At 41.7% G+C, this 27,534-nt stretch overlaps 1 protein-coding gene across 1 annotated transcript in view; it reads right to left on the bottom strand.

Annotated features, from left to right (window-relative positions):
• The window catches only part of Rad51b (RAD51 paralog B), a 510,767-nt gene that overhangs the window by 477,458 nt on the left and 5,775 nt on the right, over positions 1-27,534 (bottom strand). The window contains exons 4-6 of the mRNA XM_032908021.1: positions 13,380-13,516; positions 2,402-2,521; positions 248-431 (exon numbers count right to left, since the gene is read on the bottom strand). Coding sequence (XP_032763912.1) covers positions 248-431; positions 2,402-2,521; positions 13,380-13,516 — 441 coding nt within the window. The remainder of the gene's footprint in view (positions 1-247; positions 432-2,401; positions 2,522-13,379; positions 13,517-27,534) is intronic.

Raw genomic sequence — 27,534 nt, 5'->3', positions numbered from 1 at the left:
CACAGAACATGCAGAAGGAGTAAACCGTGAGAAGGAATAAAGGAAGTTACGGTTCAGAAGCACTTAAGTCTGTCCCGGGGTCAAGTCACAAAATGGGGAATAACCAGCAGAGAGTGGCTTATGAAAGCAGGGTTACTTGTCATAGCAGTCAAAGTGTAGAAGGCCACCTGTTTAGTCCTCCCTACGTATATTACTCGATACCGTAAGGTCATGACCCTAAGAGACAAGAAGGAAAGGCGACACTTACTGGGACTGAAAACTCCCCAGCCAGGTACTTCAGTAAGGACGCTCCTTTGCCCAAGAACTTGTTCCTTTCTTTGATGTTGCCTTGAAGCTGCGGGTCAAACTCCTTTCTGACCACAGAAGCAATGGAGTCAACAATCACAAGCTTAACTCCTTTCGAAATGATCTCTTCCTCCAAAGATTCAAGCCTATGAAAGCAGAATTTGTAAAATAACAAATTTAAGACACGATTTTTATTTATTTGCTTTTCTTTTCTGGAGGAAAATGGAAGAACACTGTATTGGGCTTTGAGAGAAAAGGCAAACACAGGATGGGCAAGCTGTAAATCCCGGCAGCTGTTGGGAGGAGGGAGCTAGCGAAGAGTTAGAGTCAGCTATGGAGGTCTGCAAACATCTGTGAGGGGAAGAGGGCGTTAGAGCAAACAGTGAGACAGCCCAGAGTTCTCGAGCAAACAAACACACTTGGGATTCTGGTTGTTCCCCAGTCCAGAGATAGAATGTAGGGAGAGGACAGTCATGCTTTTGGAGTTAGAACTCAGGAAAGCAGGCAGGCCTAACACAGAAGCTCTGCAAGCAACTGCCAAGACATGACTTTAAAAACCAGAGTGGAGGGGTTAGAGATAGACGGCTTGATGTTAAGAATACTTGTTACTCTTGCAGAGGACCGGGGTCTGGTTCCTAGCACGCATGCTGGGTTTCATACTCATTGGTAACTCTAGTTCCACGGGATCCCACCCGCTCTTCCAACTCCCAGGGCATCAGACATGTAAATGCTGCACACACAAACATGCAGGCAAATACTCATAAAATATAAAATAAATAAACCTAAAACAACAACACTGCCGTGCTGCAGAGGTTAATCAGCTTTAAAATAACAGCAAGCCAGCTCTGGTAACACAGGTCTCTCGTCCTCACTACTCAGGAAACCGAAGAAAGAAGTTTGCAAGGCCAAGGCTAAACTGGGCTACAGTGGGAGTTGTTCAAAACCATACTGGATAGCGTGGTCTGTACGTCATCAAAATAAAGACTTTAACAACGGCCGAGATGCAGCTGTTTGGTAGAGGACTTGCCTGACACACGTGAGGCCCTGGGTCCAATCCCAGTAACAACATGTGAACTTGCTCATGCACTGTGTACACACACACACACACACACACACACACACACACACACACACACACACACACACACCCCTTCCCTAAGTTACAGTGATGGCTGTAAAATTCAGCACACATAACTTAGTTCAGCACTCCTGTCAGACTGCATTCTTCTGGAAATAGAGACAGTGTTTCCATGTTGTCCTACAATACAACAAAAGCTGAAGTTTAGGGGGCTGGAGAGATGGCTTAGTGGATAAGAGCATTGACTGCTCTTCCAGAGGTCCTGAGTTCAAATCCCAGCAACCACACAGTGGCTCATAACCATCTGTAATGAGATCTGATGCCCTCTTCTGGTGTCTGAAGACAGCTAAAGTGTACTCATAATAAATAAATAAATAAATAAATAAGTAAATAAATAAGTAAATAAATAAATAAATAAATAAATCTTAAAAAAAAAAGCTGAAGTTTAAAGTAAAACTATTTCATGTAGCTAGTCTCTAAAAATGGTCCCCTCTTATTCCCCTATCCTGCTATGACACATGTTATATGAATTTGTACTTAAATGCCTTCTGCACAAGAGTTGGTCTGTGTGACAAACACTTATGACAAAACGGTGATGCTCATATTCTAGGCAGTGGGGCATAAGAGATAACACCTTCCATATGTAAAGAAAGAACACCTTCCAACAGCACGCCAGTGAGCCTGGGAACAGGAGCAAAACAACCATAGTCCTGTGCTACAAGCAAAGCAGGAGAGCCAGCTAAGTCACTACCAGATGCTCAGCCCTCAGAAAATATATATTTGTTGTTCTAAGCTGCACATTTACAGGTAATTCACTAACAAAACAACTTATAATTAATATCCACTTAGATTCCAAAACACTCACTTAATTTTTATTCCATTTTAAAGAAACATTTCAAAACAACTACAACAAATAAAGAAGGCACAAATAATTATTTCCTTAACTCTATTATATAAGAATTATTTTACTAAGAACCTGAAAATGGGGAGGGGAAAACCCTCAAAGCATTACTAAAATATCAATATGAAACCGCCTACCTTTGCAGAAGTCCCTCACAGGTGAGTTCTTGGCAAAGATGAACTCTACTGCTGGTCAGAAGCAACTTTTCCTCAGTGTTAAAATACTGTGGAAAGCGGGACTCTGCGATCTCGACCAGTCTGTGGAGAGAAGGGAGGAGGCTTCAAGAGAGAACAGTGAATACTGAACACAAGTCTGAAATACACGTGTCCTCTGTGCGAGTTATCAGGGGTCGGCTGTCAGAACCTAGCAAGGGTTCTAGGTCTCTGAACTGACTTTCCAACAAGCAACAATGTCCCCAAGATTTCATTTCTGGAAGTAAAATGTTTACAAACAACATTTTTATAGAACTATTTTAACATATTAGAAATTAGAAAAAACTTTCAGTTGCTTGAATGAACAAAGTCTATTTCAATAAATATAGTACTGTATCCTAATATACCTACGTCATCATGTCTCTTTGCAAAAAAAAAACCTGCTTTCTCAATTAAAATTTAATGCTATCTAGTAGTTCCTTGGCAAACAGAAAATTATTGTTTAACCAAATTAATGCTATCCAGTTACTTCTTGTTAACAAAAAGTTATTTTCTAAATGCTGAATTCAGACCCCAAAGCTAAACCTAATCATGTGAGGCCGGTCAAGTGAGGAGGAGTGATAAACCAAAAACATACATGACAGCATCGATTAGCAGAACAAAGAAGGCATGAAGGGCATTGCTGGAAATTATAGAAGTGTAAGATTTAAAACTCAAAAGCAAGACTCTTGGAGTATAACCGTATCCCAGTTGAAATGACTCTCCCCAGCCCTACTTAGCCATCCAGGGGGATCTGGCAAAGAAACCGTAAACACTGAGACATCCCATATTCTACGTTCAAGTTGGAAGCACAGAAGAACAAAAGGGCAGTGTCTTCATCTCCAAACAGCTAAAGGGTTCTGAGAAGAGGCTGAGAACTTTAAATAGATAAACAAAACAAATCCCTAAATATGCTATAATCAGAAGCGAGGGAGGGAACTAAAACAGGAAAAAGAAGAGAAAAATAAAGACAGTCAAGAACTTTTTAAGTGCATTTTCAGTAAACTGAAAAGAAAAATATATAATTTGGTTCAATAAGAAGAGATAAAAATGCTTCAAGAGAAAAAAATAGGACTTAAAGAGGTACTCGAGATGAGGAGTGTTTGACAAGGCATGGGGACTGAGGGAAGGACAGGAAGTAAGAAAGGCGAAAAAATGATATGCTCTCTCCTCCAGCCGAGCAAGATGCCCAAAGGAAAGAAGGCCAAGGGGAAGAAGGTGGCCCCAGCCCCCTCCATCGTCAAGAAACAGGAGGTCAAAAAGGTGGTCAATCCTTTGTTTGAGAAAAGGCCCAAGAACTTGGGAAGGACATCCAGCCCAAAAGAGATCTCACACACTTCGTCAAATGGCCCTGCTACAGCACACTGCAGCGGCAAAGAGCCATCCTCTATAAGCGGCTCACAGTACCTCCTGCCATCAACCAGTTCCCCCAGGCCCTAGACAGGCAAACAGCGACTCCACTGCTTAAGCTCAGCCACAAGTACAGGCCAGAGACAAAGCAGGAGAAGAAGCAATGGCCTGTGCTGAGAAGAAAGCTACTGGCAAAGGGGGCGTCCCAACTAAGAGTCCGCCTTACAGTCACCACTTGGTGGAGAACAAGAAGACTCAGCTGGTGGTGACTGTCCATGAGGTAGACCCCATTGAGCTGGTGGTTTTCCTGCCTGCCCTTTGTCGAAAGATGGGGATGCCCTACTGTATCATCAAGGGAAAGGCCAGACTGGGGCGCCTGGTCCACAGGAAGACGTGCACCACTGTTGCCTTCACACAGGTTAACTCGGAAGACAAGGGTACTCTGGCTAAGGTGGTGGAAGCTATTAGGACCAATTATAATGACAGATACAACGAGATCCGCCACCACTGGGAAGACAACGATCTGGGTCCTAAGTCTGTGGCTCGTATTGCCAAGCTGGAAAAGGCAAAGGCTAAAGAACTCACCACTAAACTGGGTTAAATGTACACTAAGTTTTCTGTACATAAATATAATTACAAAATTGAAAAAAAAAGAAATGATGTGGTATTGGCCATGTAAAATGGGCAGACTGGAAGGTTTGTAGAAGCATGTCATTTTTATTATTACAATGATGATGGTAGTGGTGGTGGTGATGGTGGCGTAACTATGATGTGAGCTTAGTAGAGAAGGCAGCTGGAGCTCTAGCTCTTGGAAGACACCAGTTTTCAATAGGATGGGTACAGCCACGTGTACTGCAAACTTGAGGATTTGGATAGCCTGTTGTTAGGAACAGACTAGCAAGCAAGCTAGCGTTCCTAACTTACTGGCTACAGTGTAACACTAGGCTGGTTTTCCACCAGCGGCTTGAGTGGTGAAAGGTTCTGTGATCCTTGTTCCATTAAGCCTGCTCCTGAGGAATAATAGTCAGAATATGCATATAGTCAGGAGCTACTGTTATTCACACTGGCCATGCTAAGTAACTGGATTGATTAGATAGCAACATACGGGCTAATATGTTACAATTTTTTCTAAAGGCTTCTCCAAATAATTTTTATTCTGGGAAACTTTTTAAACAATATAAATCAAAATAAATATCAAGGAAGTTTTCCTAAAGGCCTGGTATTAATTCTGTTAGTAACCAGTGACAATCTTCACAAGATCTTGTTCTTCAGGGGAAGCAACAGAAAACTTATCTTTGCCTCCAATAAATCACATAAAGTTTGAAAACAGTGCCACCTAGTGGGTATCTTTTTATTAAAGGCACTCCTTTGAAAAGATGCATTCAAAATTCATTCATTCAAGCTTTTCTGAGGACCATGTATGTGCCAGGCACTACTAACTACTGTAAGAATTGAATATATGACATCACAATACCCCCCAAAAAGGAAATGAGGAGCAGAAGGAAGGAGAAAGTTACATTCTCTGAGTGCTGGCTAGAGTTGTGTCACCTGGACACAAACTATCATCATCTGAGAGGAAGAAACCTCAGCTGAGAAAATGCCCCCATAGGCTGTGGGCCAGCCTAGAAAGCATTTTTCTTATTAGAGATTTATAGAGGAGGGCCCAGCCCATGGTAGTTGTTGTCATCCCTGGGCTGCTGATCCTGGGTTCTATAAGAAGGCAGGCTGAGCAAGCCATGGCCAGCCAGTAAGCAGCACCCCTCCCAGGCCTCTGCATCAGCTCCTGCCTCCAGGTCCCTGCTTGTTTGGATTTCCTGTCCTGGTTTCCTTTGATGATGAACAGTGATGTGGAGGTGTAGGCCCAATAAACCCTTTGCTCTCTAACTTGTTTGTTTGGGGGTTTTAGTATTATGTTTTGTTCTCTCTCTCTCTCTCTCTCTCTCTCTCTCTCCCCCCTCTCCCCCCCCCCAGCCATGTGTTTTATCACAGCCATAGAAACCGTAAGACATTCCAGAAGGAGAGAAAAGCAAAGTACAACAGAGGCCAGCCAGCTACAGTGCTCTACAGGATAATGTAGCTGGAACAAGGAACAGGAAGGAGATTGAAGGGGGGAAAGCCAGAGAGCTAGCCAGAAATCAAGGTCCCCTCAGACCTTCAGATCTGTGTAGTCAGTTTGGGTTTTATTAAGAAAAATGAGAAGTCTGGGAGCATACCTGACACCATCGGGTTTCCTTTTTCAACAGGCCATTACCTTAAACATGCAGCCACCACATCCCACATATGTTTCTTTAAAAATCAAAATAATTTTCTTAAAGTAAAAGCCTGCTCTTGGGGCAGGGGGCGGGGGGATGGCTTGGTGCTAGAAACCACTGGCTGCTCTTTCAGAAGATGGAATTCATTTCCCAGCACCCACGTGGTGAGTCTGGAGTTATCCTTAACTCCAGACCTAAGGGACCTGCCACCGGTGCTCTTCTGGCCTCTGTGGCACCAGGCACACGCTCATCACTCATACACACATGCAGGCAAACATCCAAACACATAAGACACAACATAATAAATAAATCTTCCTGAAGGTCTGCTCAAGAGTCTGGGGAGATGGCTCAGCAGGCAGGAGTGTCTCAGGCTTGGACACCAGCCTAGCTCCAAGGCCAGAGAGAGCGGTCTCTAAGGAGGAGGGAAAGAATGACACCTCCTCCTGTAGCCACCATGTGTAGGCAGACACACCTACACACACGCACACACACACACACACACACACACACACACACACACACACGCACACAGAGAGAGAGAGAGACAGAGACAGAGACAGAGACAGAGACAGAGAGGGAGGATGGAGGGGAGCGGGGAAGATGGTTCTAGATGTCACATGGAGAAAAGACTGTTCAAAGGTAAGGGTAAAACGAGATGAGCTAGTACTGCTGTTCACACAAGGAATGATGGTGCCTTGGCCTAGGGAAATAATACCTCAGATAATTAGAAGTAACCAGATTTAAAGTATGACTCAAAGTGGGGGAAGAATGGAAGAATTTGATTGTTTGGATGAGTATCTAGAAGAACGGTGATTCGATCGGGATTGTAGTTACTGGTGTTCTTCCTGTGTTCTGGTTTTTTAAACCAGGAAATCCAGAACTCATCTTCAGATACATCAAGCTTCCTCATATATAAATGTAACTATAATATGTTATTATGTCAAATGGCAAATGTATATGAATCTGGAGGTTGTGGGAAAGCTCAGAACATGAATCCATGACCCTTCTGGCAATCAAGAAATTTACTAAACTCATGAGCGTGGATATGAGGGACTGAGGGCAGAGAGAGGAGAAACAAAATCCTAAAACTGAGTTCCAGGATTCTCCAAGGCTTAGAAGCTTACAAAGTGAGTAGAGCCCAGCAACACAGACTGACGTGGTCAGAAACAGGGATAAAACCAAGAGAGACTGGTCCTAAGAAGCCATCTGACAGAAACGTTGGGGAGAAAAATGACCGCCACCGGCAGTGCTGCAGGACTGAACACGTGGCGGCTGTGTGGTGGGGCTGAGAATCATCACCTCCTGGTGACGTCACAGCCAGCCTCCTATCCAGAGGCAGCACCTTAGTCGGTTTATAGTAATATTGGTATACACAGACATACTGTTATCAGTCATATAAAAGCACAGCACATACATTATGCACAGCATACAACACTTGGTGATATTTCTGGCTGTGTTTACTCTGCTAGCAATCATTATTTCAGAGTGTAAGTTACTTCTACAGTATTTGTAAGTTCTGTAAAACACAATGCATCAGCTTCACACTGTTTCTGCTCACCTCACCTTTTGATTGCATGCAGAGGCCGCCTTCCATGATGAACACACACTACTCGGTCTGTGTAAGTACACTCTGACAGACTCACAGGACTAACTGACTTAGTAATACAGTCCCCAAACCATACCACCACCACCAAGCAACACACAGCTATGTTTTAAATACTATTGAGTTGAATAAAATTTTGAAAATCAATTTCAATATAGGGCTAGGAAATAAAGCCAGTACGGAGTGAATTCAAGATGAATAACAGGGAGATTTTGACTTCTGTGCACAAAAGATTAACGGCTTGGGAACTGCCCCGATAGCATCAACTAGAAAAGCAGACAAAATGTCTGAAATAACAGTTCCACACTAAACAATAGTTCAAAACCGTGCCCCTCATGAGAAAGGAAGCTAATAAAGGAACCTCGAGTGTGTCCCAGGCACTTTCCATTCTACGACACAAAAAAGGGAAGCCAACGAGAGTCTGGTGGGCCCAGAGTGGAGAAGATGAGATCAGAGCTCGGGACGGCTAAGCTGGTAGGACTCACGAAGTCATGTGCAGAAAAGAAGAGGTGACCTGGGTGGCAGGGTACACTCCAGAACTAATATGCATAATGTACAGAAGGAAACTCCTCAGGATGGACCAGGAGACAACATGCGACTAAACACTTCCACCACTCGCACAGGGCGAGAACAGTGCATGTTCCCACGCCAACAAGGAGTACAGAGATCTCATTATGCCCTAGGCAACAAGTGGAGTCCTCAGAGGGACTTCACAGTGCTGAGGCTTAATGGGTCTCAAAGACCATCAAAATAATCTTAACTATATATTAAAACAAAATATCTAACACCTTAGAGGTATACATTAAAGCCAGCATCTAACATAGCAATGTCTAACAACCATTAGGAAAGGGGCTGGAGAAACGGCTTAGCAGGGTTTGTTGTTGTTGTTGTCTTTTGGGGTTTGGTTTGGTTTGTTTTGTTTTGTTTTGTTTTGTTTTGTTTTGTTTTTTAAGAGCTGAGGACCGAACCTAGGGCCTCATGCTTGCTAGGCAAGCGCTCTACCACTGAGCTAAATCCCCAACCCATGGCTTAGCAGTTAAGAGCACTGACTACTCTTCCAAAGGACTTGGTTTCAACCCAGCACCCACACTGCAGCTCACAGACATCTGTAACTTCAATTCCAGGGGATACAACGTCCTCTGTGGGAACCATGAACTGATGCACAGATACACACATGCAGGCAAGCACTCATACACATAATTTTAAATTTTTTTAAAATTTTATAATAATAAAATAATTTTAAAAATTTCATTCATAGGCATGTAAAGGAGAAGAAAGGATCTATAAGCAGGGCAAAATTAAATCACTAACAAAAGATCAGAAATTGAATAGATAATGGCATTATTAATGCCCTCAGAAACAACTATTTGCAATCTTACAAATCTATACAAGTGGGTAAAGTAGAGGTTCTGATACTAAGGTCTTGTTCTCCAATTGGTTCTTGATTTGTCAGTAAAGAAAGCCAGGAGTTGGGGAAGGGGGGGAATTGCTGGGTGGAAGGTACAGGTGAGATTTCCGTGTCCCAGAAGGAAAAGGAGATGCAGGGAAGGAGAGAGAGGCTTTTCTGTCATGCTAGGGAAGAAGAACATAGCAATCATGGAAGGTCTTGGAGAGAGCTTGAGCAATGCGGCCTCCACTACAGAAGGGTAGCCAAGGATGTTTGGTAGGGGCTGGGTGGGAGTAGCCACTAATTTTAGGGCAGGTAGAGAGATGCTTTTCTAGGCGGGAGATATCTGCACCCAGCAATTGTGCCTAGAAAGCAAATTATAAAGAAATTAACTATATATGTGTGTCTTTTATCCACAGATTCAAAGGTCACAGGAGGGGCTGGTAGGTTGGTCACCCTCCTGGAACCAAAGGCAGGTAGAAAGGGAAGCCTGGTTAGGGTTGGTGGCTGCCGATCCCAAAGCTAAAGGCAGTAGAGATTTAAAATTACACACAACATAGACATTGCCAAACACTATTACTGTAGACACAAACTGGAGAATAATCTGTTTCTGTGAATAAACTCTTATTTGAACACGTTACTTGTTCACTTACTTTACAGCCACCTTTGCACTGACAGCAGAACTGCAGAACTACAAAAGACAAAGAGCTGGAGGTGGCTCACAGCCTTAATCCCAGCACTACACAGGAGACGGAGAAGGAGCCCACCTGAGCTATACAGCAAGACTGTCAGAAACACAAAGAGAAAGGGCAGTAACTCAGCTGGCACGGTGCTTGCATTACAAGCATAAGGACCTGGGTCTGAGCCTCAGAACTCATGTTAAAAAAAAAAAGCAAGGAGAAACAGCCCAGGCTTGCAATCTCAGAGCTGGGGAGGCAGGGACAAGCTTGTCCTTGGGGCTCCCTGGAGAGACAGGCTAGACCACTGAGATCTTAAAGTAGGGGCTAGTGCCTAGAAAGATGGCTCAGTGGTTAGCAGTTCTTGCTAACAGCACTTCCAGAGAACCCGAGTTTGACTCCCACATGGCAGTTCACAACCATCTGTGACTCCAGTTCCAGGCAATCCAATGTCCTCCCCTGACCTCCTTAGGCATCAGGCACACAAGTGATGCACAGACATACATAAGCAAACACCCATAACGTACTTTTTTAATTTTTAAGGAGATAGACAGCACCCGAGAAATGGCATCCCAGGTTGTCTGACTCCTTGGGTCCACACACGCACGCGCATACACTGTAAAGAATCCCTATGGAGATAACGCTCTTTCTGAGATATATCTGAAACAAGACTGTTAAGGCCATGCCGAAGGCAAAGCACATGTGACCTCTGGATTTAACCTCGTCAACACTCAACCATAAACCTGAATAATGCACTGCCAACCACCCCACAAGTCCACTTATAAAATGAATTCTGTAAGATAAGAGAATAAGTGAACCAGTTTTTCCTTTTACTTAGTGTTTAAACTGAGTTAATCTTTGGCCCTGGTTATAAATTACATCCTTTGAGCACTGTAACTCCACGAGCCACAAATCACATGCACAACTATTGTTAAGACACTTGGAGGTTTCTCTCCACTCTGTCAAATCTAAAGAATGTGCTATCTCCATCAACTCTGCTACACGCTGACTGCCCGCCATTCTGTCTTTTCCTGCTTGTCTCCAACAAACATAATATGGTGCTTACTCAAGTCATATGGATGGGAATTCTCAGAGCTGTCAAATTCCCATAGGCTGGAATACAGATCTGTTACCTTGCTTACCCATCTTCTCAAACTGTGTAAACTTACAGCATCTAAGACTGTACTGTTTTAAGCAGATGTCTAACAGGTAAAACAAATAAAAGCAGACATTTTTCTGAATCATCCAGAAGAGGGCGTCCGTAACCCTGCCCACTCAGCATCTCAGCCTCTTTCAGATTCCTCTTGAGTCTCCTATTCCCCAACCCCAACCCCTCTATCTACTTAAGTCCAGAAACAACCTGGGCTCCGGTTAAACACTGACTTAGAACCCAACCCACTTCCTCGATGCTTTGAGTCTCGCTTTTATTCAAGCAGCAATATAAACAATCCCTCACCACTCATCGTGATTGCTAGAGAACCTCTTCCCCTCGCTTTCCCATCCTCCCACCTAGAAGTGGTCTAGTGAGAAAACTGCAGGGGAATTACTGTGGCTAAAGCAAACACCTGCAAGCAAGAAGATGAAAGGAAGTAGATGTCCTGTAAACCTCCTCACTTAGTGATGCCTGACTTTAACCCCAGCGCTCCACGCAGGGGCAGAGGCAGGCTAATCTCTGTAAGTTCAAGGCCAGCCTGGTCTACACAGTAAGTTGCAGGATATCCAGGGATATAGAGAGAGACCTTGTCTCATAGATAGATAGATAGATAGATAGATAGATAGATAGATAGATAGATAGATAGATAGATAGATAGATAGATAGAAAGAAAGATAGATAGATAGATAGATACATACATACATACATACATACATACATACACACACACACACACACACACACACACACACACACACACACACAATTAAGAAGAATATTTTCCTGATGAAAGGTGTGCCTAACCCTTTCTCTTCTCACTAATGTAAGTACTGAATGGATAAGAGGCCTAAAAATAAACCAGCTTCAGGTCCTTTCATCACAGAACAGCCGAAACAGATCTTTACACGTGAGCAAAGTGTACCTGTTTTTATTCACACAGCTGTTCTCTGACTGCTCAGTTTACTCGTGGCAGAAAGCTTCTGCAACTCACCAACCATCCATCTCTGATGACTCTAACAGGGTCAAGCAGACTGACAACAGCACGAGTAACACATGACCAGAGCCTAAAACGCGGGCTCCACGAGTGGCCCACACAGCAGACTCCTGAAGGCAGCTATACCAAAGGCACTACAGCTCCAATTCCGCCTTATGCTCACCAGATCTCCACACACTGTGAGAGCAACCTTGACCATACTTGGGCTACATGAAGAATGCAATAAAAGCTAAAAACAATGCAGGTTTCCACCCCATTCTAAAACAGCCTTCTTGTTAATTATGTAACATATATTAGCATAAATGTAAGGGGACTAAAATCGTACCTGTTTTGTACCCTGCTTCTGATGTAAGTACTAACACTACATGACACCAGAAAAAGAGATGAGAAATAGTAAATATGAAAAATCCAAAATATAATTAAGACAATATGCAAAGAAAAGAACCACAACCACGCATCTTCACTAACAGAGGAAGAGGCTGGCTCCTGGGACTGCAGTGTTTCCTCCAGACTGAAACCTTCCTTCTTGAAGGAAAGTAAAGAGGATCAGAAATCTTACAGGGCCCAAAAAGGGAAAGAAACCTACACTTTGGCCTTTCCCGAGTGTGTCAGTTACCTCTCCTGTTGCTGACACCTGGCCAAACACCCTGACAAAAGCCACTCAAAGAGAACAGTTCAGGGTACAGTGCACCACAGCGGGGAGTCCAGGCAGCTGATCCCATCGTCCCACAGTCAGGAAGCAGGGATGATAAACACGGGCTCACTCTCCTTTTCATTCAGTCCAGGACCCAGTGGGGCCACACGACTCAGAGGAGAGTCTTCCCATCGCCATTAACCTAATCAAGACAACCCTTCACATGCCTGCCCAGAGGCTGACCTAACCTAGAGCCCTCCCAGGTCTCCATGGAAACCTGTCTCCTAGGCATTTCTAGTTCCTGTCAAGATGATGATCCATATGAAACGTCATACCTCATCAGGTCTTTTTTGACCTACTACTCTTCAGAGAGAAATAAAGAAGAGAGTGGCTCATAAAGATGTAATTCAGAGAGTCCAAAAAAGTACCCAGGGCATATCTTGACTAAGATAAGAATTGATCTCCAAATGCATATTTTCCTATTTGGTGAAAATCCATCCATTCACCAATATTTTACTTCCTTCTCGAAATAAAGTATAAAGCAGCTCCCCTTTTGCTCTCGAGTCTTCCTCTTCCCCATTTTTTACTCGACATCCCTCCCTGTTTCTTCACCTCGTTTCTTCTCTACCTTCTACAAAACACAACTTATACAGGACCCCCGCGTAAGCCAATAAGAAACACATAGAAGAGAAAGAAAAATGATCTGCTTCCTGTATCGATTTCAAAAGAAAATTTTCCTTTAAAACCAGTACCCAGCATCCTTTGTTCTTAAAAGTCAAAATAAATTTTGACCTATTTGTAAATGTCCCATGGTGCATAGGAGCTCTAAAAGCCAAGTGTTATAAAAGCAATATAATGAAATAAAGCAGCCGACCTCTCAGCAGTAAACGCAGACTCTGTGTCAATGTACAGCACCGCCCCTTCCAATCCTCCCAGGCGGCTGGGTAATGTAGCTAAGACACTCATCATTATGCAAAACTGGGTCTTCCCACAACCTGGTGGACCTGTAACCTAAAAAAACAAAGTGCATGTTATACATGTGTGTATAAAATTTGTATAAACATTGTAAGCAAGCCAAAGAAAGTTGTTTTAGAATTTGCTGCACAAAACAACCCCATAACATTGGTTCCAAGAGAATTAAGCCCCACTGCCTTAAGACCCCACTGCACATAAGAAGCTAACGTTCCCCTTATTTGGTGGATACTTGGGATGCATATCCTTAGGAGCAATGGTGAAAGATCACTCAGTCAGTCACCTTCTGTGCTTTGTTACCAGATGTGAAGGTATAATCGAGAAAGGCTGGAAGAGTCACCCACGCACTGTACATTCTCCTGTTGACAAACGACACTGCGAAAATACTACTGAAGTGTAGTCGACTGATGGGACAGCGTACGGCACAGCCACTTGTCATTCAGAGAGGCTCAGTAGATATGGCATAGCAGCACACAGCTTGTCTGTCCCATCTTTCTTTTTTTGAGAAAGGGTCTCACTGTGTAGCCCTGGCTAGCCCAGAACTTGGTATGTGGTCCTGGAACTCAGGAATCTGTCTGCCTCTCCCTGAGGCTGAGATTAAAGGAATGTACCACCACATCCAGCTGTTCATCTTTTCTCCAAAACAAAAACCAGGAGCCTTTGTGACTCTGGGTTCTCATAAGCACTCCTCGTCCCATCACACTACAGAGATCCTATCTTGTACAGCCCGAGGGCTCTCCCAAAGGCTGGCACCCTTGGAGTTTTGCCCTCAGTGCAGTTGTGTCTGAGGTAGTCAGGCTGGTGGAAGATAATTAGGTTGGACAGGAGGACAGGAGGACAGGAGGGATTTTTGTCCCTCTTAGTCCAAAGGTTCATTCTCAGTACGTCCCTTCTCTGCCATAATGTAACACAGCCAGGTGGATTTTACCACAGGCTAGAGCCATGTTGTGTGGATGGATCTTCTAGCCACCACATTCTGAGACAAATAAACCTCTCTACTATGTAAAAGTACCCAACCTTCAGTGTTTTGTTATAGTGAATGGCATAGTCATAGACTCGACCAAGCTTCTATAAAATCTAGCAAATCTGATACCATCTGAAGTAGTCTTTCGTGCATCTAACATCAACTTCTTTGTGGTCAGATGCCTAAGAGTAAACAAAATAGAAAAGCTAAAAGATTTTTACAAGAAATGTGCATACAAGCCTGCACTCGACAATTACTATTTTGCTGTTTTTGCTATGCTATCTTCTGCTACACGAATCTGTCTGTCCATCTCTCCATCCTTGGTTGTCAACCTTGGGTTGCTGTCTTTTGTACTTCAAAGTAAGTCAAAGGCATCAAATATGCTTCCTCCCAAGACTTCTGCATACACACCATTCTACCGTTTAATATGTGTTTTCCTTTTGAGTTTCTCATATGTAGATGCTACCTACCATTTGATGAAATTAACACCATGCACGTGCACCATCTATTAAATATTTGCTCACGTTACTAGGGATTGATCTCAGGGGTCTGTGTGTCTAGGCAAGTGTTCTAACGCTAAGCTCTAACTTCATTCCTATATTTGTAATCTAAACTCCTACAAATCAAATTTTACTACTCTCAGGAAGTGACCTATGTATTACTTTCTAGTCACAAAGTTTTAGCAAGCTGGTGGTACACACTTTTAATCCTAGCTACCTGCAAAGCTGAACAGGCAGAATCAAGGCCTATCTGAGCTACAGAGTGAGTTCAAGGCCAGTGGAAGCAACGTTTCATCTCAGAAAGAACCTTGGGGAAGGATGGCAGTGGACACAGCTCAGTAGCAAAATGCTTACCTAACATGGGTTAGGCCCTGAGTTCCATGTCAGTGCTATAAAAACAAGCCAAGACCATCTGTGTGCAGGAAGCCCTTCGTTTTTGAGAATATACCTTCCCTGATAACATCTTTACCTCAGTGAGATTTACTCAAGAAAGAAATTCTTACTAGATTTCATTTTTGCAACAGAATCCAGCGATTTTCCTAGGCCATACTATTTACACTTTACAATCCTTTTTATTGTTTCTACCATCATTATTGTTATTATTGTTACTCTTGATTACTACTACTACCACTACTACTACTACTACTACTACTACCACTACCACTACTACTACTACTACCACTACTACTACTACCCACTACCACCACCACTACCACTACCACCACCACACTACTACCACTACCACTACTACTACCACTACCAATACTACTACCACTACCACTACCACTACCACCACTACCACTACCACTACTACCACTACCACTACTACCACTACCACTACTACCACTACCACTACTACTACCACTACCACTACTACTACCACTACCACTACTACTACTACTTCTCTTCCATACTGTGCATAGCCCACAAGCAAAGCAAAGGGCAAAGGGCAAATTCAGCCAGTAGATTCTTTCCTTCTACCATGGGACGTGGGGATGGCACCTAGGCTTGGCTGGCACCTTGGATTAAGCACCTTACTTGCTCATCCATCTCAATGTCCCCCTTAAATTTTTTTAAAGCAGGGTTCATTTTGTAGTCCTGGCTAGCCTAGAACTCACTATGCAGACCAGGCTGACCTTGAACTCACAAAAATCCACCTCCCAATGCCTCCTGAGTACTGGGATTAAAGGTATGTGATGAACTTAGCCAAAAGTATTTTTTAATTTCTTTCAATATATAGCATTCTCCCTTTGATTGCTCAAGACTGAACAATTTGTTTTGATCCCTAAAAGTCCACTTTTATTGTTACCAAAGTCAACACAAATCAGGTTGTTCATTACGTATAATGACAAGAGAGATTCCAGTCAGTAGAAGTCGCATGTGGATTTTGAAACTGAACAACTGTGTGCAAGTTTGAGTGTGAACTGATAGAGAGATGGGGGATGGGCTGTCAGCCTACAAGGGTTGTCCATTGATGAGATTAAAACTGCTAAATGCTTGGTGATTTTAGTAGAATGTAATGTAAATAACATATATGAAAATTTTCAGTAAAGTATCAAGTATCATGAAAATATACTGTATTAATTTACTATTCCATCTTCTAAAATATCTACCTAAAAAAGGTTAAGTAAAGTCTCATTCGCTCTGACTTGTCACTTTCATGTGACAACTAAACACAGTCTGGGGCAATTGTGACACAATGTCACAAGATGAACAGTAAGACTATTTGGGTTTGTTGGCTCTTTTGAGATTGAATTAAACTATAGTAACTATTCCTAGTATATTCCTCATATATTTTCCTCCTTGCTAGCTCTGTGTGTGTGTGTGTGTGTGTGTGTGTGTGTGTGTGTGTGTGTGTGTGTGTGTGTGTGTGTGTGTGTGTATGGACTGCCAGAAGTAAATTTCATTATTTTTTCAGGTTTATTTATTGGGGAAAATATTTCAACATTAATAAAGTTAGCTTCAGACAGTTTAGCCCTGAGTTCTACCATCCAAACCACAAGATTTCAAGTTGTGTTCAGTTTCCAGCTTCAACCCAATGATGGTTACAGAAAGAAAACCTGCCAAGCCAGAACAGTCAAAGTCATTTGCTTCTTGGAAACTCAAGGTGAATGAAATATTTGCACACAGAAATGCCTAGAAGATAAAAATCAATTAAGCTGATTTCTTAACACCTCTCCATAAAAAGTGTAACCTCCATGAAAAATGCAAAAAAATAACACTAAAGAAAAATTATTAGTGAAGGCCATTCAAATATCAGTAGCAACATAGCAAAAAAAAAAAAAAAGTGACTCACTTTGAGGAGGAAAACTACTATTCCCCAAAATAGAAAATCTACTATCTAAAAAAAAAAAATCACTCCAACCTGAAGTTCGATTGTGTGGGTGAAAGAGAAGGTGAAGTCTGGACCTGCTAGGACCTCAAGTCTTACCAAATTAATTCTGCACATCTGGGATTGGGGCAGAAAGATAGTGCACTCTGCCAAGCCACTACTTGGCAGAAGAAAACAAAGGCCTTTCTAGCTCTGACCTGAAACAAGGCAGCTCATAGGACCTGCCTTTTCCCCATAGCAACCCCATTCCCGTGGCCAAGCATCCAAGTACTTGTCTATATTTGCTCAAGAATTATACAGAAATATGATTAGGTCTTCAGACCTACATAATTCATTTTATAACTACCTCTCCGAATCCTAAAACCCGAATCTCAGAAAGGCTACAATCAACCTTGTGAAAGAAAACTGGATTTTAACTTACTGACCATGTGCATGTGAAAGCTTACATCCAACACTCTCTCCACTATTACTATATATTGGCGACTACTCTGTGTGTGCATGCACACACATATGTGTGCACACAAGTGCGTGTGTGTGTGTGTGTGTGTGTGTGTGTGTGTGCTTTGTGTGAAAAGAGATGGTCAGAGCAGAAAAAAACAGGACATGAAATGACAAATGCTCCAAGTTGTACAGTAAAAATCAAACAGTATGAAGACAAATCATCATCCATCAACAGCACTTCCTGAACATGCTATGTGACCAATCCTAAGGCATCATTAGCAATCAGTTTATTTCTAAAGTAAGGAATGAGTAAAGAAACCAACAGTACACGCTAAAATCTTGTGTTGACTGGAGCCTTTCACAGTAGCAAGCCAGGTAAAGAAATCATGTGAGAGCATCACAGGTACGAGATCCCCACCTGAAATCACCCTTACTTTCCCCACCACTATGGCTACCAGTGCACTACCAAACCCAACTGTAACTGGACAAGACAAAACCTATCTTCACAGACATGTAGGTCCACAGAAAGAAAAATTAAGATTTGCTACAGTTCTCAGCAGTAATCTAATGACCCCTGAAAGTCTTAAGTCTTCCTATTTCAGGTCCTGCAGGTACCTGAGCTTACAGGCCTTCTCTTACTACTTCCTGTGACCATGCAGGACACACGAATATTGCCAATGAGAAGAAAAGAATCCTGAGTTGTGAGTTTTACACATGAGAAAATGGGGATGTTAAATCAGGACTCTGACTCCCTTTTGGGAACATTAGAAGAATTTAATTAGAAGAATTAAAACTGCCCCATAGAAAGAAGACACTTACCTTAAATCATGAAAAAAAGCTTACAAATGACCCAGAAAATACCGATAATATAAATATTTGGGAGTGCTCACAGGTTGGTCTTTCAAAGGTACTTGTGAACCAAGATACACAGACTTGACATCTTTTGATTGACAAAAGTTTGGACCATTTCTCTAGACCATAATCTCTAGGTCATAAAATGAAACTACCTTTTGATGATGCCTTTTTAAAGTTTCTTTTTCATTCATTCATTCATTCATTTATTAATTTATTGGGGGGTACATCACAGTGTATATATGGAGGTCAGAGGACAGCCAAAATAAGTCAGCTCTCTCCTCCTCCCACATGGGTCATAGAAATGGACTTGGTGACAAGCACCTTTACTCACGTGGCCATCCTGCCAGTCCTGGCAAGACAACACCTTTAAAAAAACTCTAATTTTACCTACTCAAAAAGTATCTATCTTGTGGACTTTTAGCAAGGCTAGCATTGACCCCAGGATAAACTCCATTTTTGAGAAGACAGTAGCTTATTGTTTTATATTTGCACAGACAGATGGTACAGAAACAAATGCACAGCATATTATAACATAAAATTTTCATGAACAGGGAAGACAGAAGACAGAGAAAAAAATTAAAGGCTCCTTAATTTATCATAATGAAAAACTGGTTGATAATCATTGGCATAATACAAACTTCTAAAGCCTAAGCTTCAAACTTATCTTCACTGATTATAATGGATTCAGAATTATTTGTTTATGTGTTCCACAAGTAAGAAATCCTGGTTCTGTGAGGCAATAGGACAAAGGCCCTGGCTCACCCCCTTAGCAGCTCAGCAGGACTGCGGTCTCTGAGGCTCTGCGTGAGCACCGCTCTGATCGCACTTCCTACCTTGGTGCTGTGACTGATGAGGTAACTAGCCATACCCAGATTCAGCGAGTTCACGGAAGTTAAAATTGATGATAAATACATTCTGAGACTAAAAGTTAAAGTTAAGGAAGAGCGACTATAAAAATGGCAAGAGAATATTCTGAGATTTACATGTATTCCCTCGATCACTTCCAGGCCTCCGAATGAGAAGCAAGATGGCACGATGCAGCAATGCTATCCATGCCTCTATTACTTGTCCACGGCTGTAACCAATCACCACAGATTCTGAAGCCTAAACGAAGACGCATTCATCATCCTGGAGTTCTAGAGGTCTGACTCCTGACAGGCTGGACACACTCTCTGCATACGATCTCACGAGGCTAAACCAAGGTTCTCAGTCTGTCCTGCGCTCCAGTCTGGAAAACACAGTGTCGCCTCGAAGGCCCAGTCAGGTTGTTGGCAAAATCTGTGCTGCTGCGCTAGGTCTGAGGTTTCTTCCTAGCACTCATCTGAGAGCTTGGAACATGCCTATTGCTCCTGGGGGCCACATGCATTCTTGCTCATAAGCCTACTTCATCTCCAAACGGCAACACCGTCGATGTCCCCCATGCTTTGAGTCTGTCATCTCAGTGGGAGAACGATCACTGCTTCAGAGAGCTCATGGGATGAGATCTAGGTGCTTTCCTGTGAAAGCCACAGGGCCATACGACGTGCCTTAATCACAGCAGTGACATCTCACTGTACTCAGAAATACCAGGGCTGAGAATACAAGGTCACTGGGAGGTGTCTTAGTCACTGCTTTATTGCTCTGAAGAGACACCATGACCACAGCAACTCTTAGAAAAGAAACCCTTTAACTGGGGCTGGCTTACAGCTGCAGAGGCTTAGTCCCTTACCACCATGGCAGGAGCATGGGAGCAGACAGGCATAATGCTGGAGAAGCAGCTGAGAACTACATCCTGCTCTGAAAGCTGAGAGGCACACTGGACCTGGCATAGGCTTTTGAAACCTCAAAGCCCACTCCAGTGACACACGTCTATCTGATAAGGCCACACCTACTCCACCACTCCATTAGGTCTGTGAGAACCTTAATAAAGTAAGGGTTTTCCATTATATGCCCATATACATTTGTATGCACACTAGTGGACAGCCAATCTCTCAGATGGACCCAGTGGTCCTCATCCTTCAGATTTGTGCCTTTTGTGGTCCTCTCCACATGTCAGGTTGGTCTGTGTATTCTAAGACTGCCACTTCTACCTTGTCCCCTTGAGGAGTCAGCTGTCATAGCATGAAGGTACTCTAACACTCACTTGGAGAGGTTCACATGGCAAAGAACTCCCAGCCATGTAAGTGGGTCACCTTGGTGGCAGCGTTCAGACAATGTGAGCCTCGGCCAATATTCTGACTACTACCTCATAGCAGACCTGAACCAGAAACATCCAACTAAGCTGCTTTCAGAGTCCTGACCCAGAGAATCTGTGTGAGAAAATAAACACTGTTTTAGCCATTAAGCTTTGGAGTAATTTGTTAAGTGATGTCTAAAGATACATAAAATTTAAAAATATGTAACTTTTAAAAGGTGTAAGGAAAAAAGCTCCTAAAAGACTCATTAAATGTTCCTCAATAATATTTCTTAAGTGCCATTTCTATGATTTTTAAACAAATTTACATAAATTAATATTAAATGTATATAAATAAATATTAAAAATGAACTACTATACTCTGGAATTGTAATAACATCAAAAACTTCCAAACCAGGGCTGGAAAGAGCTCAGCAGTTAAGAGCACATAAGGCTCTTGCAAAGGACCCAAGTTCAATTCCTAGCAGCCTACAGCCTCCTATAATTCCAGCTCTTCTGAATCTAATACCTCTAGCCTCTGAGGGTACCTGCACTCATATGTTCATACCTTTCTACCTGTGCAAACACGCACACCTGCACACACTTTTAAAGTAATAAAAAATAAAATCTTTTTTAAAAAGAAAAAAACCTCTAAACCTTTGCTAATTCCAAGATCAAGTGGGAGTGTATAGGACAGGCATCATGAACCGAAGCGGCAGAGCAAACAATTACTAGACAAGTGCTAATAAAGAAGCCGGACACGGTGGCTCACACCTTTAATCCCAACACTCAGGAAGCAGAGGTGGGCGTCTCTGCATTCGAGGCCAGCCTGGTCCATCCACATAGCCAGTTCCAAGCCAGCCAGGGATACATAAGGAAAGATAGCAACAAAGGAAGAAGGAAAGGAAAGAAGGACAACCAAATGCCTTCACTCAATGGGTGTTTATGAAGTATGTGGATTAGTACTTTGTATATGTGTTAATACTATTATTAGATTAAAAAAATAACTCAATCTCACTGCAGTGAAGACATTACACAGTAAGTAATCACACGACTGATAAAATTGTAGCAGTGACAAGTGCCACATAGAAGAGGCTCGTAGCTCATTTCTCCAGGAGCACATGACAATTCTGAATGTGTTTAGTTTAACAGAATGAAATATTCTCAAATATGTACATCAAAAAGAAACAAAATTTGTCTACCTCGAAATGAAATGGATTAAACACCTCTCTCTCTCTCTCTCTCTCTCTCTCTCTCTCTCTCTCTCTGAAGAGCTATTATATCAAGTTGGGTGGGATCTATAAAGATTTTAAGAAATTTTTAAAAGTTTATTATTTATTTGTCATTTATTATGTATATGGGTGTTTCACCGGAATGCATGTTTAAGCTCCATGTGTGTGTGCAGTACCCATGGAGGGTAGAAGAGGGTGTTGGATCCCAAAGAAATGGTGTTCAAGATGGTTGAGAGGCATGAGGGTGCTGGGAATAGAATCCAAATCCTCAGGAAGAGCAGCCAATCCTCTTAGTTGCTGGGTTATCTCTTCAGTCCTCTTAAATAACTTAAATATCATACTTAATTTACTGGTCATATACAGAGCAACCAGTGACTAGAGAGAACAATTACTCTGTCCAAGCACACATGAGCACACATGAGCAGTTATAAGAGCTGAGGGTGCTTTTAGACTTCAAGGTCTCAGTGAGCAATCATGATCACACATATCTACAATCTAATCACCTGGGAGGACCCAGTGATTGAGAGAAGCCTCTTCTCAAGGGACTTTGGGGAACCCTCAACATCATGCCAAATTCTCTGACTAAAATGCAATCAAGGCAATAATCTAACTAAAATTTTTAAATAATTTTGCTTAAATAATTTAATTTTTAATTCCAAATAAACTCATAAGGCAAATATGTTATCATAGCAGAAACCCTAAGATTTAAGCCTGGATGAGAATGAAAACATTGTGCTTGGAAGAATATCGGGCCTGGCAGAAGACAATGAAACTAGAAATCCATCAAGAACAACAACAACAACAACACCGAAGACTAAAAATATTCAGATCTCTGACTATATCTTTCTTAAACTGTGAGAGAGAAGACAAAATAAATAGAATTGAGAATGGGAAGAAAGACAAAGCCACTTATAAAATCACTTTTAAAGCAAAGGAAATTTAGTAATTTTATGATAATAAATTTGAAAACTTAAAAAGAATACATTGGCCAAGAGTGGTAGCATATGCCTTTGATACCAGCACTCAGGATAGTGAGACAGGTGGATCTCTGTGAGTTCCAGGCCAGTGTAGTCTACAGACAGCCAAGACACAGACATAGTGAAGCCCTGTCCTTTTCCTTCTCTCCTCCCTCTCCCTCTCCCTCTCCCTCTCCCTCTCCTTTTCCTTCTCTCCTAAAAGTATCATTTGCCACAACTACTTAGAGAGAAATAGAAACTAAGTAGTCATATGATCATCAAAGGAACTGAATCCCTTTTTTCCCTTTAATCTTACCACAGAGGAAAATAACAATACCAGACAATCCTTGAGGCAAAACTCTGAAACACAAACAATCTTAACCATGTGAATGCTGTCATGCAATGTAAAAAGAAGGCAATATTTCACAGTCCAGTATATCAAACGACTATAGATTCTAAAGCACACAGACACGCAGAAAGGAAACTTATATCCCAAGATCCACCATGAATACTAACACAGAAATCAGAATTTCAGAAAACTGAATCCAAGAGATGAAAAACAAAATGGTCAATCCTGATCAAGCTGAGCTTGTACCAAAGGACAATGGTGACTTACTGTTAGAAGAGCTATAACTGTTACTCACTTCATATTATATCAAAACAGAAAATGCTCATTTCAATCCAGCAAAAGAGGCACCTGGTAAAGCCGTGCCAAACCAATACTGTACCTAGGGAAAGAAGAAAATGTCCCTGATTCTGACCAAGGATAAATCCTAATACCTACAGTCAATATTATGGATTGGATGATTTTCTTTCTCTTTCTATCTGGAGATTATTTTAAACTTATAGGGAAATTGTAAGAGGAAGAACGGAATATCATACCATTTAAATTCATCAACTCACTATTAACTTTTTGACTATTTATTTCTTGTTTCTTGCCCTCTCCCATGTCCACATATGTATGTGTGAGGTGCATGTTTCTTTCCACTATCTGAATTAATTGTATATATCAAAGTCATTTAAATATTTTAGTATTTATTTCCTAATAAAGATATTCTTACATAATCATAATATAATTAATGGCTTCAGTGACCTAACATTGCTCCTATTGCTAATTTCTGTCACTTGATTCAATAAGACTCACCATCAGGCCTGGAGAGATGGCTCAGTCATTAAAGGGTAGGCTCACAACCAAAAATATAAGACTCACCATCATTTTTTTAAAGATTTATTTATTTATTATATACAAGTACACTGTCTCTATCTTCAGACACACCAGAAGAGGGCTTCAGATCTCATTATAGATGGTTGTGAGCCACAAAGTGGTTGCTGGGATTTGAACTCAGGACCTTTGAGCAAGCCAGTGCTTTTAACCACTGCGCCATCTCTCCAGCCCTCACCATCATTTTTAAGGCTGAAATATAAAAAGGTGATCCTTTTAAAACCACAAAGGGTGTTACTCACTATAGTAATTATTTTAATTAATTTATGTGTTGTTACTATGTCTGTGCCCAATGTAGAAGGACGTGTGTGCCATCACACACGTGTGGATCACTCCAGCTATCTCTGTGCAAGTTCCTGAGATCACACTTGGAACACCAGGCTTGGAATGACAATCTCCTCTGCCCACTGAGCCATCTCACTGGTCCCAATATAATTTTAATTAGCTATATTAACAATTCAATTAAAAGTAAAAGCTGTAGAGATGGCTGGACAGTTAAGAGCATTGCAGAGGATCTGCATTCAGTTCCCAGAACCTACATGGTAGCTCACAACTATCTGTAACTCTAGTTCCAGTGAATCAAACTCCCTCCTCTGGCCTCTGCAGGCATAGATATTATATACCTACACACATACATGTATGCAGGCAAATACTCATACGCATAAAATAAAAATAAATTTAAAAAACAAAAGATAATTCTTAGAAAATAAAGAAGCTATAATCACAGAACTTAGAAAACTGAAGCAAGAGGGTCACAAGTTCAAAGGCAGCCTGAGCTATACAACCAGACCCTGCAATGAAAGAGACAGACAGAAAGACAGATACACTAGAGAAATATAAAACAAAACCACAAAGAAATAACCCACATGTTCATGAGAGGAGCTAAAATAAAACACAAAGAGGCATTGGTGTAAACTGCCAGGGATGTGTGGTAGACTGTATTTAGCATGAATGAAGGCCTAGGCTCAAAACCTACCATGAAAAAGAAAACAAACAAGCAGTGCTAAGTGTTGGTGACAGTGTATTGAAAAACAAACAAACAAAAAACATGCATTCCAGAGAGGATGCAGAATGTTACAGTCACTTTGAAAATCAGTCTAGCAGATTCCTAAAGAGCCATGTATATTACATGATCCAGTCTCTCCGATCACTCCTAGGTGAACATTTACCAAAAAGTAACAAAAGCCTACTTCACACAAATAGATCTATAAGTGTTACATTATTTACAAGGGTTGAAAAACTGGAAACTATCCAATACCTATCAACTGATGAATGGTTAAAAAATATGCCATATCTGTTCTGTGGAATATTAATCATTAAAAAGAAAAATTCCTAATATATGCTTAAACCTTTGGTTACCTTAAAAATGCCATGTGAATGAAACTGAACAGAAATGACTATAAATCGCTTGAGTTCATTATGTGAAGTGCTTACAATAAGCAAATTTATAGGGGATGAAAATGGATCAGATGCCTGGGCTCAGGATGGGAGTGAGGATTCGCCACAAGTGGAACAAAGAAGCCTTTATAACTAATGTAACTGCAGTGGTGACCACACAGCTACAAGCTTAAGTCACATTTACTTACAATGCTTGCGTTCCAGGTCATTTAAATTATGTCTAAATAAGGCTGTTTTTAAAGTATCCAAGCGACATATAAGATTCACAGTACTTAGAAAAAATAAAACTAAGACCCTAATGACAGACAAGGTCTAATTATACCAAGGTAAGAAGATATGAGTCGGGGAGAATTCTGTGCATGGCTGTGAATCATCACAGCACACTGGGGGACAATTGTCCTGGCTGTGCGAGGTTACCCCGTGCATACCCTACAACCACCAAACCACTCCAGGGCAGATGCTGGAAGCAGTGGCCACACAGAAAATTCTTCAGGCTTTGCATATCATATGGTCTCTGTCACAGCTCATTAAACTCTGCCCCTGTGTCACAAGACAACCACACACAAAATGTAAACAAATGAGCTTGGCCATAAAACTTTATTCACACAAACAGGCAGTGAGCTGAATTTAACTGCTGGGCAATGGTTCTCCAATTTCCTGCCCCAGAGAAAAACTCACATGTGCTATCCAGCAGCCATGTAGAAAAATATCCACAAGACTTACTCACATTAGTAGCAAGTGGGAAACATCCCAAATGTCCACTGATAGCAAAAGGGGTAAACTGTGACATGTTTTCAAAAGGATAGAGAATACAGCAGAAAAAGTATGTTCTTGCTGCATAAAGGAAACATGAGATAAGACTACATCACAAATGTATGATTTTTAAAGTTCAAAAATAAGTGAAACAAAAACCGTGTGCCTCTTACGTAACTTTAAAGTAGAAGGAAACTACAGAGAATGGTAAAAATTCAAGATGCCGCTAAGCTAAAGTCTTCCCGGCACACATGAGGAATCCCCTCAAAAAATTTTAGAAATGACCTCGGCGAGGGCAGAACGCAAAGAACTCATTACTAGTCAGCATTATAAGCTGCTCAGGCAGGATCACAGCAAAACCCTCAAAGGCTTCTACCCTCCACCTGAATTCAAACAGAACTGGCAAAGTGACAAGGTTGAAGAATTGGTGGGGGAAATCACCATAAAACCCAAAGCATTAGTTATTCTTCTTTAGATTCTCTGTGTGCGTGTATGTGTGTGTGTGTGTGTGTGTGTGTGTGTGTGTGTGTGTGTGTAAATTTACAGCTCCATCAACATTACAAGCCTTAATTGACCTGGTCCAGGCTCATCTCAAAAATGGTTATGTAAAGTGTAATTCTGGCACCATCTGGTGGCAATACAAGACAACAACAGGCCTTCAATTAGCTTATCCATTCATCAACTATTTATTTAAGAGGCATCTATTAGCCATCTTTAAATCTCTCTAGGAATATAGGAAATAAAATAGCCCCTAACACAGGATTCCTAGCTTTAAGAAAAAATTAATTTAAATTATGATTATAAAAACTATAAGAAACTGCGGGTGATATAGCTCAGCATACACACACACACACACTCACTCACTAACATACAACATGTCTGCTCTCAGAATTTTGCTTCTCAACTTTCCTGGCAAAAAGTTCTTACAGACTCCACACCCATACACACCAATGCAGCTTTCAAAGAGAAGAACCATAGTGCTCTTGAAGGGCCTTTGACTTCTAGAAACTTCATTCAAAAGGCACAGCCTAATTTTCCTGAAGAGAACCTGTCATAAGCAGTGCTGTAATCACCAAGGACACCAACACTTCCACTGAGAGAATGAGAACATCATGAGACGACACAGGCAGACTGGGAGGACCCCACTTGGGGAAGAAACATCAAAAACAGCACCCGCCTGCCAGCTGTGTGAGTGAGCCTCTGAGGGGTCAGCATCTCTAGGGGTCTTGACCTGTGGCTGACTACAGGCATT

The sequence above is a fragment of the Rattus rattus genome, chromosome 7 (assembly GCF_011064425.1).
Source record: "Rattus rattus isolate New Zealand chromosome 7, Rrattus_CSIRO_v1, whole genome shotgun sequence".
Classification (NCBI taxonomy): domain Eukaryota; kingdom Metazoa; phylum Chordata; class Mammalia; order Rodentia; family Muridae; genus Rattus; species Rattus rattus.
Note: the sequence above shows the minus strand (reverse complement) of the source record. Positions and strands in the feature narration are given on the sequence as shown.